The sequence below is a fragment of the Corvus brachyrhynchos genome, unplaced genomic scaffold, assembly GCF_000691975.1.
Source record: "Corvus brachyrhynchos isolate BGI_N302 unplaced genomic scaffold, ASM69197v1 scaffold239, whole genome shotgun sequence".
Classification (NCBI taxonomy): Eukaryota; Metazoa; Chordata; class Aves; order Passeriformes; family Corvidae; genus Corvus; species Corvus brachyrhynchos.
The window spans coordinates 3,856,440-3,870,400 of NW_008246057.1; the positions used below are offsets into that span (position 1 = coordinate 3,856,440).

Consider the following 13,961-nt stretch of genomic DNA (forward strand, 5'->3'; position numbering starts at 1 on the left):
AAAGAGCCAGAACAAGGGGAGGAGAACAACCATGTGGGAGCACCAGGGGAGCGGCTTGGGTCTGGGGCAAACCAACTGGGAATAGGAGTGGGGAAGGTAGGGATGAACCACTGGGGTACAGAAAACTTATATAAAAATACAATAAAGGTATCGCATCACCACACTATAGCATAGTTTATTTACTTCTGGAAGAGCAAGGCTACATCTGTTTATAGATACATAGATATCTATGTATATATACACAGACACACATACTGGTATTCTGTGTATTTCCTATAGTTGGGATCCAGTAATTAAATCACTGACAAAAGTTGAGATAAAATTTCCATCTGAAGTAATTGGGAAGGTTTTCCTTATCAATTTACTGCTGGATTTGCTTCATCAAAGAGAATAAACTAAATTGAAAAGGCAGAATTCACTTACTGGTCAAGACATGAGGGTATCTGGATTACAAGTTCTTTCTTTCCTTGGCTCTCATTGGAAGAGAGCTCAGTAAAGAGACTTTGAACTAAGAGCTGCTTTTCAAAGTAGATATTTCTGTCCCTCACAATGTATTTTCACCCATGAAAGCTGGCAGAGGGAATTGCGTTTACTTGGGAGCTCTGCTTTCTCGATGCATTTCAGAATGTTAGAATTCTGCCCTGCCCTTGATATTTCCTTTCTTCATGTTAATTTCTCAGTGTTTTATGTATGGGTTTACTGCACTGTGTCCTGTGTAAGTATGGTGTATAGCTTTGTTGTAATGCTTCCATAAATAATACATTTTTACTACTGGTGACAATTTAAATGTTGTTTGACATTGCAGGAATTTTACATGGTATTGGAAGATTTGTAGCAGAAATTATTTTTTGCCGTTTTAGACTGGGCTCTTACAGATCCACATCGGTAAGGAAAAAACTTCCTCTAAGTATTTCTTTAAGTGGTACAGCTGAGGATGGATGATAAGGACAGCTTTGGGACTTGGTCCCAGGAGAATTTAAGATATTTGCAATAAACCCTCCCCTTGATACGCACATTAGCAGAGATTCAACAGCTTTTAAAAATAGTTGGAAAACCTAAAATGTAAAGAAGCAGAGTTCTCTAACAAGCTGAATTAATGCAGCTGAGTCTCTTAAATGTCCTATATTCCCTTCATTGTCCTTATTATATTCTTAAATTTTTTCATATTGCTCCAAAAATTACGTGTTTCCCAGGCCTGGTCTCTCTCCTTGTCCCAGTTTTGGTTTCACATGTCCTTTTGCTTGGCCTGCACACTGAAAAAGAGGCATTGTGTGCTGCAGGGGTTCAGTGATGCTCCTTCACCTTTCCCTTCATTAGGCAATAACAGGATTGCTTCTCTAGTAACTACTTGATTTTATATTTTATTTTTCCCATTTAAGCCAGTAGATATCCTTTTGAGACCTCTGCCTTTCTCTCAAATTTGGTTGAAGTTTGCCAGTTGGCAAGGTTATGTGAGTGAGGAGAGAGGAAGGAAGGCAACCAAATTTGTATAATATTTATATGAGAGGCCAGGTAAAATGCATCCAGGAAATGCTCAAGAATAAATAAGTGTGTGTTTTTGAGGAGGGAGGGTGGAGATTCTGTGTCTGGTCAAGCCATTAATAACACCTTGTTCTTGTTTCACTAGGTCCCACTTCCTGATGGCCACACAAGCAACCACTTACCTCTAATTACAGAAAATAGTACACATTAGCCTCCTGAGAAAATTTTCTTTCTTCCTGCCTGATACAGACTTTTTGTAATAAAGAAAACATTGTGCAATATGCTGAGACAGTGCTGATGGGCAGCAAAAACAATGAAGCCTTTACAAAAAAGCCCTCCAACAAAATAATTTGTGTAATTTTTTGTCTTTGAGTGCACATGGAGACATAGGAAACTGTGAGCCCCGTGACGTGGATGATCTGGAGAGTGAAGGAGTTTTGCTGCCAGCACGGTATTTGTGGTCAAGTTGAACGTCTTTGTGGTGGCTGCCCGTGACCACTGAAGCATCTTAGTGATCCCTGGGAAGGCTGCAGGCCCCAAGGAGAAAAGAGTACGAAGTGGGATGTGTGGAAGGGCTGGCAGCAGCCACAGAGGAACAGTAACAGAGCTGGGGTTTCTCTCAAGTGTGCAAATGGGGGATTGGCTTTTCTTGTTCTTTTATAATGCTGGGGCTGAGGGCTAAGACATCTTTCATACAGCTGGGGAGTGATCCTAGAAAATCCTGAAGAAGAGGGGAATGAGAGAGAACTTGGTGAGTAAGATGCAGCCCAAGCCATGATGTTGGTCACAGCCACTGCCTTTCTGCAGCCGCAACCATTCCTTAGTGGAAGAAGCATGTGGAGCAGAGGAGTTCCTCTGTATGATCACCCAGCCACTGTGCCAGCAGTGAAAGTGTCACTTCTGGCATTGGTGTGGAAGTGCCCAAGGACTCCAAGAATGTGCTCCAGCCTGCACAGCTTTTAGACTTGGAATAGGAAGCCCTCTAAGTAAGGGCTTTTGACTGTAGTTTTGATAAAAGACAAGACTCCCTAGTAAAAAAATGAGGAAATCTTTGTATGCCTCATTCTTGGCAAAGAAATTGCTTTGATGGAATCTTTGTTGTACCTGTGCTGCTCATGTGGGAGCCATGGGAGCATTCACATCCTGGAAATGGATGGGGGAAAAGGAAGAAGGGGGCAAGAAGCTGCCAGTTCAGGGCAGTTGGGAGGCCTGCTAGGCCAGGTAGGGAGTTGGTAGTAGGGGACTTCAGGGAATCTGAATCATATGGCTGCAGACAGGTGATGAGACAGGATCTGCAGAACTAATCCTTGCTGTTCATGAAGGGTTTTGTAAATTAAATGAAGAGAGCAATATTGTATTGTAAATATGCTACTGAGAAAGAATGTTATTAATGCAAATGGTGCTTTGAGAAAATGAAAGCTGAACCACTGGTAGACACCTATGGTTGAACAGTTAACTCCACCAGTGTAAAAAATTATTAATATGATTCCTTCTCAGCAAAACTGGTTTAACAATGTTAGAAGATAATGCTGATCCTGGCCTTACTCAGCATGGAATTAATATTTTAATTAAGAGGACTGATTACAGAAAAATAAAAATTTCTGTGGTGGTGTCAGATTTTGCTGACTTCCATTAATGTACTTTATAGGACACTTGGACTTTGTTGATGAGCATAGTGTTAATAACACAGCTGATTTGCTATGCAAAGCAAAGGGCTTCCTAAAAAGAAATGAAATAGTAAATAAAATGTGGGAAATAAGGAAAGACTTCTGTTGAATTTGGCTATGGAGAAAAACGTTCAAGGAAGCCAGGTCCTTGGGGTTGAGAGCCAGGTTTGGGATTTTCTCTTTTGTGCTTTGTTTTTTTAACATTGATTAAAACTCCAGCAACTTGAGAAACACTTTGGTTCCCATTTCTCTTTGGCATTTCCTTCTGAGGTTTGTTTCCTACTTCTGCTCAGACTGGTTCTGCTTTGGGCTTTTCCTAACTGTTGTTTCTTATCTGCGTAGAACAGACTACCGGTGAGAGAGAGACTGATCTCGGTTGACTTTCTGTAGCAGAACTTTAAATGTTATTTTCTATTCTCACATAAAAGAGCCAGGCAGCTTAATGTGTTAACTCCTTGTGTGGCATATTCATGTTGTTTTATCTAAAAAAAACCTTGTGTGAGGGCTGGTTGCTAATGGAAGAAAATTTGGGATCAACTTGCAGATGTGAGGTACTGCATTGCAGAGTGAATGCAGGATCTGTTGCCCGTGTGCTGTTTGCTTTCTCTCCACAGCAGGTTTGGCAGTTGGAGCAGTACTGCTGACCCTCGTACCACGTGTTGTCAACACCTTAACCAGCATGTGCAGGGGTGTCCTGGAGAAAACAATAATTTATTGCAGGAAGTTTTTTTGGTCACATTTATTTGCATTGTGCAAAAGTGAGTGTAGGATGGAAAAATGAATGGGTGTCCCAAGGGAAACAGAAACCCAGATGTTAATGTGATATGTACTTTCTGAAAGGGAGATAGCAGATGAAAATACCATTTTTTGGGTTAGGAAAGATGGTCAAAATGATGTATTTTTATCCTTTGCTCTTACACAACGGTGAAACCTCCTGCCCTGTGCAAGATCTTTTTAAGCTTTACAGGCACTGATTTGACAAACCAAACCCTAAGTAGAGGGCGTAGTTGCTTAGGAACAGTCAGAGGCAGATTATATTTGGTGTATAAATGCAGCTGTGATTAACTGAAGAGGCAAAACCAAGGTTAGGGAGGCAGCTGTTGTCTTCTCCTTTTGCTGTCGAGTTCTCCGTGAGAAAATCTGTTGCTAAGGATGTCTTGTGTAATGATGCAGTAACACTGAGGCAGGAGGATGTGATCACCTTGTCACATCTCCGGTGGCGATGATACTAAAGCTCTCTGCTCTGTTTCTTCAGAGGTAGCCAAGGGCTGCTGCTTTCTTCTGGGAAGATGGGAAATTAAAACAGCTTGTTCGGGGATACTGGTAAAGATCTCTCTGTTTTTAAAAGGCACCCCAGAAGATGGGGTTATGGGAGGTTTATTTACGCCTTCCTTTCTCAGATTGGTGCACAGTTATGTCTTGTAAAGACACTTCTTTTTTTCTGCCAATGCTCAGTGAATGCAAATTGTGTCTAGTATTTGGCCTTGGCAGTGGTCCTGCTGATTAGAGAAAATGTCCATGCTTGCATATCAAGTTAATGTTTAGTAGTTAATGCTTCAAGAGGCCTTAAGGGACTTTGCCTGCTGCCTTTTGTGCTCTGGCAAGAGTTTGATGGTGTAGGTCTGTCCACCATCTGCCCTTGCACACCTTGCTAGAGCACTGGCATGCACTTCGGCTGGCTTAGTTAAAAGCATGTGAAATACTTCATCTTTTCCTTCTGCCATAGCTTAGCATTCTTTCCAAAGCATTTCTGGTAGTGCTTGCCCAGGAGAAAGACAGTGTCACCTTTCCCTGCCTTCCAGAGGAGTTTTGTGAGAGCTGGTCCATGAATTCATCAAAACACCAACTTTCAAGGCTGGGTAGTGCAGCGTTCCCTGGGTGAGAGCTGAAGGCTTGTTCCGAGAACATGCATCTCTGTGGCGTTTTCACATAGCAAAATTCAAGCAAACTCTGACTGTGGCTTGGTTTTGGGGTTTTTTGTTTTGTGTATATATGTAGAAATGTTCAGAGTTGCAGGATGAGTAATTTGATTGTGAAAAACAAAACAGAAAGCCAGACTGGGTTGGGGTCAGGAGATCACTGGTGTGGTCTGGGGGCAAGAGGCCATGGCAAGCAGATCCTGGGCAGGTTCAGGATGAGCAGAGCTCCTGCAGCCATGCGGCCGTGCCCGTGTCTCTGCCTGCACAGTCACAGACAGCTGCTGCCATGAATGCTCCTCTGAGCTGGACCCTGCACTCCCCTGCCCTGCTTCCATCCCCAGCTCCAGCAAAGCGGATTTCAGACTCTTTCAGCAGAAACCCAGGCGTTCGTGTCCGTTCCTGGGTTTAGCCGTAATAGCCATAAAAATGGAACTGAAATGGTTTGGGGTTGTTGTTTTTTTCCCTTTCAATTTTTTCTCTAATTACAAGGTTGAGAGCGTGTTTTGCCTTGAGATTTTCTAGTTGGAGAGTGCTCAGCACCTAGGACTATTTTGGAAAAGAAAAAAAAGTGGGGGGAAGCTGAGTTTCAACTTATGGATAATATCTGAAAATTACTTAGCTCCCTGGCTGGTGATTGCTTATTAACAGTGACTGTGAACAATGGTGTCATTTAAACTGAGCAGGGCCACTGCACAGGGCAGGGTGGCCCCAGCCTTTGCCTCTCCATGCATCAGGTGCTGCTGTTGCTCTGCTTCAGCCGGGAGTGTGGGCTCTAGTGGGCACCTCTCCTTGAAGTTCAGAAATTCACTTTGCAAATTTTGAACTTCATGGGAATAATAGGAAGCTCATTAAACCTTTACTTATGCATATGGGGTTTAACCACATCCTTTGAGTTTCATTTGAACCTGATGGTGCTTGACTAGTGCAAAAGAGTGGTCACCGTAGCAGGCTGTGGAGGCTTGTGGAGAGCGGAAATACTTTTTACATGGCCAGCACCACCTCAGGGGGAATGGACTGGCTTCCAGCTCTCCATCAGCAGCACCTGAATCCACCCTCTGCGTGGCAAGCTGCAGCCTCTGCTGCTGCTCATCCAAGGGCTCATAGCTTTGAGAGCAGATCTGCAGCTTTTAAAAAATGTTTATTTATTGTGATCTCTGAGGATACTGGTGTGAAATTTTAATTCCTGGGCGTCAGCCTTAGATCAGTTGATTTAAAGTCCAAATTGCAGAGCCCAGGAGCCTGGCAGGTGGTGGCAGGGGTGGATGTTTCTTGTAACTCCACAGAAAACAGATGTTTTCAAGGCAATTGCTGAGGTGTCCTGGCAAGAAAAAGCAGAACAGAGAATGACCGACCTTACGTTGGTGTATTTATAGCGAAAAGCGCCAGGTGTTTCCGTCGCCGCTCCGTGGGTCGCTTTCTACATGGCCTGTCCCACCACGCTGTGTGCCCACGGCAGGTCCTGTGCAGGCCGGGCTCTGCGGGGGCAGGGGAGGAGGAGGCGGTGCTGGAGCTGTGTGACCCTGTGGGCTGAGGCAGTGCTCACGCCGTCACTGTGTGGGGCTGACGCGGGGTCTCTCCTTTCCGGCTCTGACTGGTGGTGGGTAATCCTTCCCTTAAGAAGGGAGCTTGCCGTGAAGGGTTTTGTCCCCTTTGCAGCCCCGTTAAACAGGTCTGCAGAGGCGAGGTGGTGCAGGGCCAGCCCGGCCTGGGGTGCCCCAGAGAGGGGGCTGCGGCCGGGGCAAGCCGGGGTGCTCTGGCACGGCAGGTGCTGGCCCAGGAGAAGCTGGAAGCTCCCGGTGGGAGGCAGCCCCACGTCGCTGGAGGAGATTCCAGCCTGCTCGCTTCTGCCCAGGCATCCTTGAGCACCGGGCACGGTTTGGCCACCCCACGTTTGGCACCGTTTTTTGCCCTGACCTCGCTGCTGGGACAGCCTTGAGGGGATCCGTGACCCCCACAGGGCTGCTGGCTCGGCTGCTGAGCAGTGACGCTGCCAGCTTCTGCTTGCTATTTATTTCTCTCTTTACCCCCTTGCTTTCTCTCTCCTCTCGCTTTCCTGGGAAATGGTTTCCGTGCTTCACGGCTGGATGGCAGCGGTGTCACAGCCCCCCCAGCAGAGCCGGCGGCTCTCCCAGGCACAGCTGTGCCGCCGGGAGCCGGTGCCAACACGTGGCACGGGAAAAGCACGGAAAAAGGCAAGGGAAAAATGGTTCCAAAAAGGCAGAACAGTGGAATGGTCCCAGGAGATTTTAATTTCTTTCCCCTTTTTCTGTCCGCTTTAACTTTTCAGGTCAGTGACACTCATGGGCTGTGGCAGAAGTGAAGTAAACAATCACGTACGCCAGAGACAGCACACTGGTTTTTAAGTCTCCCCTCACTAATTAGTGACAGCCTTTGTAGGGACTGACGGCAGCACTTAAACCTCTGGCAGCAGGAAAGGCAAACCAACACAGAAGAAAGGGGAAAAAAGAAAAGGCCTTTACTTGCTTTTTGACTTTCATCATGTTTTATACCAATATGATTAGAATCATATTGGTATAGTTTAAAAAAACTACCGTTTTAAAAATAGATCAATTAGTGTATCGTAAGTTTTAATAACTTAAAGAAAAATAATTCCAGTTTACTGCTCAGTCCAAACAACCCATGTAAAAAGGGAGGTACCAGTCAGCATGAGGTCACTGCAGGGGAAAAAGTTGTATCACGATTTGATAATTCTCGTAATTCTGCTACTTAATTAAACAAGTACCAGTGTAAGGATTGAGGAGCCTTGCTGAGGTGCCTAAAGCTCGAGGCACAGCTGTCCTCACAGTGCCTACACATCTCACAGGTACAGCAAAGAACATTCTTGAAGGTGTTAAAAATTTCACCAGGGTTCACTTCTAAGTTTTTGCTAAATTAGGTTTCCCTTTGCTAATGCAACAATAATTAATACATCTTGTGGTTTCTTCCTCTTGAAATAATGAATTTTAAAATACAAATATGCAATAAGTATGATTCTCCATTGTCATGTGATTATGCCCCTCTGTATTTATAAACTAATTGTTCCAAAGACACATGCCTACCTAACAAAAAAAGAACCTGGCAAAGTTACCAAAATGGTATGCTGGCAGCCAGTGAGTTATACCTGTTCAAAGGCCATGAGGAAGGCTTTTATATGAGAATGTACAGATCAGTACAGCCCTGGGATGAGTTCATAATATGGATGAAGAACTAATTGAGACAGAAATAACAGAATGCTTGCTAGTTCTGTTCAGAAAATTTGGTTCTCTTAAGGGAGGTAAGGGGAGCTGTTTTCAGATTTATTTTTTTTAAATTAATGACAAAAGCCAGAAAATAAGTGGGAAAAATTGTTCATATGCTCTTCTACTTGAAAGACTAATAGAAAAATATGACTGTCACTCTTTTCCACATTCACTGAGACTCATTGTTTTTCCTTACTAGTTTCTCATGTCTCTGGTATCTGAAGCGTTTATTGTAGAATGGATTATTTGTCTTGCTTGCTGCAGGTGGATGGGCATGGTTAGTAAGTGGCAGTAATGACAAATGCCCACGTTTGGGGGTTAAGCTACATCTAAGAGGCCTCATTCTCTCTCCTCCCTTTCGTGTCCCAGTTTTGCCCCAAAGTGGTGCATGCAGAAGTAATAGGGTAATAATATGGGACACTAGAGGCAGTATGAGAGTTCAGAGTAAGAGGAATGCTGGGACATAATACCGAAAGTGCATTAAATCAGGCTGTGCAGCTTGTTTACAGTGGGATTGACCAGGAACTGCTTGTAAAAGAAATCAGGTTAAAATTAATAAGCAAGCAAATCTGCATATGTAATTTGCCAGAGCAAAGCAACCAATAAAAAAGAATGACTCTAATTAAATTCAGTAGCACAGAAGGGGAAGGGTACTTAAAAAAAACCCCCAACAGTATCCAATCAAGCATTCAGCTCACTGTGTACGTTTAGTCTCCTTGCTTTAGGTTTAAAGCCCAGCACCCTTCAGCTGCATCGAGGGATATGGGGTTCATTACCCATCCCAGTTCAGGTGTTCAGTCACACCACACCACATGCTTGTTTCCCATGAGCAAACAGGCTCTTTTCTGAGTAAGGGTTACCTGTTTTCAGGTGCTGGATGTTATCCTAAGTATGCAAGAAACTACATCTGCTAGGGCTTGTCCTCTTATGTGATCAGCTTCCACTGATTTTCAAACAGGTCCACTGAAACCAGAGTGAACACAAAGTTATGGATATTTTTTTTTTCCTCTCTCCTTTTACTTTGTCAGTAGAGATATTTCTGGGAATAGGTTTCCTGGTAGTGCATGGTTCAATGGTGCTGTTCCTGCCCTTGGTGGCAGGTGCCAGCTGGGGAAGGGATGGCAGTCCCTGAGCGCTTCTACAAGAAGCACCAACACAAGATGTTCTCTAAATATCTTCTTGCAGTACTAGAAGGTATTTGGTGAGGATGCAGTGGGATCACTGTTCTCTGTGTGGATGAGTGCTGTATTGCTAAACAGTCCCTGTTGGTTACCACCATGACAGAATTTTGCTCTCCCACCACGGATAAATCAACAGTGGCCAGTTGAGTCAGGTTTGCAATGAGCTCCTGACTCTCTTTTGGCTGCTGTTTCTTTTGTTCTTGCCCTTCCTGTAATACTGAATACATGACCTGATTCAGTCTATGAATCAGTGTTATCCAGAGTTTTGGAGAGGTGAGGGATGACCACAGGGACAGAACTCCTTACAGGTCACCTCCTATCTCTCGGAAGGGCTGCAGAAACAGGAAGTAGAAGACAAATGGGAAGGGAAAAGGGCTCAAGACATGCACTGAGCCAGAGCACAAGTGGGAATGCAGCTGTGTCAATAACACCTACAGAGCCAGGATTTTGCACCACCCTGAAGGAATTAAATGCCACAAAATCTGCACAGAAAAGCCCCTTCTTAAAAATTCAATGATGAGAAAGTAGACTTACATTATTAACAAAGCACAGTTTTAATAAAAATGTTTAGGCTTACATTTTAAAATTACTTAGAGATAAACTTAATCACAATGCATATATTCTTTTCTTTTAAAAAAAAGCCATATTCATTCTAAGATAATATATATTTTCTGAGTTATAAAATCCCATATAAATAGAAAATTCTTCTCAGTACACAGATTATAAGAATACATAAAAACTGGGATGCATATCTGAAAGAAATCCTGAGTATGCACTCCACAACTGGCAGAAACTAGAACAATGCTAGAGTTGGCCACAAGAAATGCAGTTGTCCCAGTACGTAATTTTCTAAAAAAAAAAAACCAACAAAAAACTGAGAACTTTTTGGTTGCTCAACCTTGTTCAGCTCCATAGACTCAGGAATGGCTCTGGATATTCCACTCTTTGAGATTTTGGGAGCACTCTGTAGATTCTTCTGGTATCAAAAAAAGAAAACGGCATCTGTCTTCAGGTAGACAGAAATAAGGCACTTCCTTAGAGCAGATCAGTGGGGGCTGCAAGCAGCTGCTTGGACTTACAGCCAGAAAGCAGCAAAAAGTGTCTCTTGAATGATGATGTGTAGAAACAAATTTGGAAGAGGCAGCCAGGTCTTACACTCCTCAAGGTTCCCCTGATTATTCCCCAAAATAACAACATAAATTCAAACAAGAATGAGTAAGTGGAAACTTTGCATGTGAGAAAAATCAAAGCAAAGCTTCTCTTTTTTTTTTTTTTTACACTGAGGTAAGCAAACAAGCAAGTTGGACTAAGAGCAAGTCATAGCAGCCTTTAGACCAGGGCATTGACCCTGTGCTTTCTCTTCTCTCTTCCAAGAGAGCTGCACAAGAGGTCTACGTGACTGGCAGCGTTCCCAGTGGTGTGACTGCATCTCCTAGGAGCAGGCAGACTGCAGCGCTGCAGGAGGACACCGACGTGCAGGAGCCTGTCAGGGTGTTTAATTCGGAGCTGTTTTATTACTGTAGCACAATGGGGTTGTTGCTGGTCATAATGAAAAAAAAAGTCAATGTCATGGAAGAAACACAGACAATTCTGCCTGTTGGTTTCAAAGAGTAATGTAGTCATGATATATTCCTTTAAACACTGCTGTTAGATAAAATATGATGTTTTTCATAAGGTCATGAGCTCTGACATTACTAAACCATGAATCATAAGAGCAAACTCATACATGCAAACTGCAGTAAACACACAGAGGCTTAAATTTTGCTTCTTATTAGAGTGTCAACTCAGTAGAGATAATGAAGTAAATTAGAGCCATTTATAGTCTCCTGGCTTATTCCCAGTTTAACTGGGATTAAAAACTGGATGAACAATGTTATACTGAAGTTGAGCCATAGTTACAGAGAGCAGAACTTCACAGGTAAACAACAGATACATGATAACATTTTAGAATCAGAAATTCTCAACAGTTTTCTGTCCTTTCAAATATTACAAATAACTTATTCCTTCTTAGTATCCTATGAATACTCCCATGGTAATTTTCTTCCTGGTTTAGGTTAAAAACGACAGGAAGAAGAAGTTGTAAATATTGCACAGTATGTTAGGATGGAAGACTAGAAAAGAGAATGGCACTTGCAGGGTGACTTTTCAGTCCAAAGAAAAGCTCTTCATTTTTTCTGCTAATTCCTGTCTCATTTCTATGTGTTTTTTCAGGTTTTGCACTTCATGGGGCAGGTTAATGTCCCACACTGACACGCAGGATTGTAACTCTGGAGAAAAAAAAAGAAAATTTGAAAACTGCAACAGAGATGAGTTATTGCATAATTTGAAACTATTTTGCTTATCTGCTTGTTCTCAATTACTCATAAATTCACCCCATGAAGCATGATTTTTAGGACCCAGAAGACAAGTTACATGACACTTCATGTGTGAGGTGATGCAGTTACGGGTTACAAGCTGTTTGTACTTGCACAATGATTTGGATTCCAGTTCCTAAATTTAAGAGTATCCCATTTAAAAGTACTTGAAAAACCATTTCTGGTTTCTGTGGGCCTTAAGGTACTGACCTGAGCTACAGCTAATGCTAATACTGAGGTACCTGCTAGAATTTCATCTCTATCTTTCCAAGCAGATATACCCCAAAATGCTTATGAGACTCAAACCCCATTCACTGTAAAATAAAAACTGATTTCATAAGCTAGTGAATATACTGAGAAAAGGTCACTTCTTCAATCTACACTCATGCAAACAACTCTTTATTCATGAAGAATTCACACTGGAGTTAGTGGAAGAGAGATAATTGAGAACACTAACATGAGTCGAGGCTTACAAACTAAGGCCCCAAGGATTCTGGAGTTTCTGATTCTTCTCTGTAATTAATGTCACTCTTAAATAAAATAAAAATGCTAGTAAGCCAATAAATGTTCTTTTTGTTACAGAAATTGGGGAATACCATAGTATAAACCCCAGTGCTCTAAAGTTTGACTCATTTCAGTCAGCTCATCTACACTTGCCCTTCTTAACTGTATACTATCTTTGCCACATTTTTAGGAGTCACTGAAACTGGGATGAGAGAAAGGTGAAGAAGGGCATTGATCAGAGCATCAACTTTAACTGTTCTTAGAAAAATCCGAAGATGAAGATTTTCTATCTTTCAGCACTTTACTATCCTAATTGTCAGGAAGCTTTTACCAATGTCTGACCGAAATCTCCCTTGCTGTAACAGAAACTGGTTAGTGCTTATCCTACCCACAGGGAATATGTAGAAGTCTCTATTTTCTTGCTCTTCATTTACATATTTGAAGCCTATTATCATGTCCTTTCTAAGCTTTATTTATATTACCCAATTTAACTCCCTGTAACATTTCCTCACAGGTTGCATTTGTCTCCTCTGGACTATTCCTAATAGTCCAGATCATTCAGCAATATTCCAAATGGTTAGGCTCCTCCAGCAGAGACCATATCAGCACTCAGAAGAGTGTAAGAATTAGCTCATGTCTTACAGGCACCCCTTTCATGGTGCAAGAGTGGTGTTTGCCTCCTCTGCACCCACATGACATGGCTGACTCATAACCAGCCTCCCATCAATTCTGACCCTTTTTCTGCAGCACTGCTGTTTAAGCTGATCATTTCCTCAGGCTGGTACAATGGATCATTCCTAATTAAATAAAAAGTCTTGCATTTGTCATTACAGAATTGTATCCTATTTCCTTCCGGACTATTTGTTCTGTTTGTCAGGGTCACTTTGAGTTCTAATCCTGCCCTCCAGTGAGCTTGTCTTAGCTGTAAATTGTCTGCAGATCTGAAAAGCACATTCACTATTCTTTCATCCACATCACTCATGAAAACATTGGGGATTCCTGACCTAGCACAGACACCTCTGGAAATCCATTTGATACATTCTCCAATTAGACAACGACATTTACTCTCCAAATACAGTTTCCCAACAAGTTGTATTGTACCCTTCTAACAGTGGCTTCCTCAGATCCATTTTTGGAAGTTACTTTTAGTTTGTATGATCCCAGATATGCAAAAGAAACCAAAAACTATTTAATAATAGTGTTTCAATAAAATTATGTCAAATGATGATCAACTCTTCACTCTCAGTGAGTAGTCAAGCACAATAGTATCTGCTCCACTAATAATACAAGTTAATAAAACACAATTCAGGTACCTTTGTGGTATTTGTTGTCTTCGGCGTCACTTTTATAGCAATATCCCAAAACAAGGACCACATTCTTGAGACTCCCTTTTTCAAAGAAATAAAATATCAGATCTTAATTTTAATGTCAATTTTGTAATTTAAGGACAGAAAGAATAGATGACATCAAGGCACTAAGAGGACAGAAAGCAGAGTTCAATCAACTGGACCCTTTATTCGAAATCACTAACCATGAAAAACCCAGACACGAAGACAATATAGTTCCCATCTCCATTTAATGTCAGGGTTTATCAGGGTTCCAAGGCATAAGCACA

At 42.3% G+C, this 13,961-nt stretch overlaps 2 protein-coding genes across 4 annotated transcripts in view; one reads left to right on the forward strand and one right to left on the reverse strand.

Annotated features, from left to right (window-relative positions):
- Positions 1–3,382, forward strand: part of ERGIC2 (ERGIC and golgi 2) — a 24,372-nt gene extending 20,990 nt beyond the window's left edge. For all 3 annotated transcript variants that reach the window (XM_008642528.2, XM_017745921.1, XM_017745920.1), the window contains 2 exons: positions 806–885; positions 1,628–3,382. In XM_008642528.2, the coding sequence (XP_008640750.1) occupies positions 806–885; positions 1,628–1,693 (146 nt within the window). In that variant the 3' untranslated portion in view covers positions 1,694–3,382. The remainder of the gene's footprint in view (positions 1–805; positions 886–1,627) is intronic.
- A 6,636-nt stretch (positions 3,383–10,018) lies between these two features.
- The window catches only part of LRRK2 (leucine rich repeat kinase 2), a 64,416-nt gene continuing 60,473 nt past the window's right edge, over positions 10,019–13,961 (reverse strand). The window contains 2 exon segments of the mRNA XM_017745925.1: positions 10,019–11,755; positions 13,660–13,734. Of these exon segments, the coding sequence (XP_017601414.1) occupies positions 11,634–11,755; positions 13,660–13,734 (197 nt within the window). The 3' untranslated portion in view covers positions 10,019–11,633.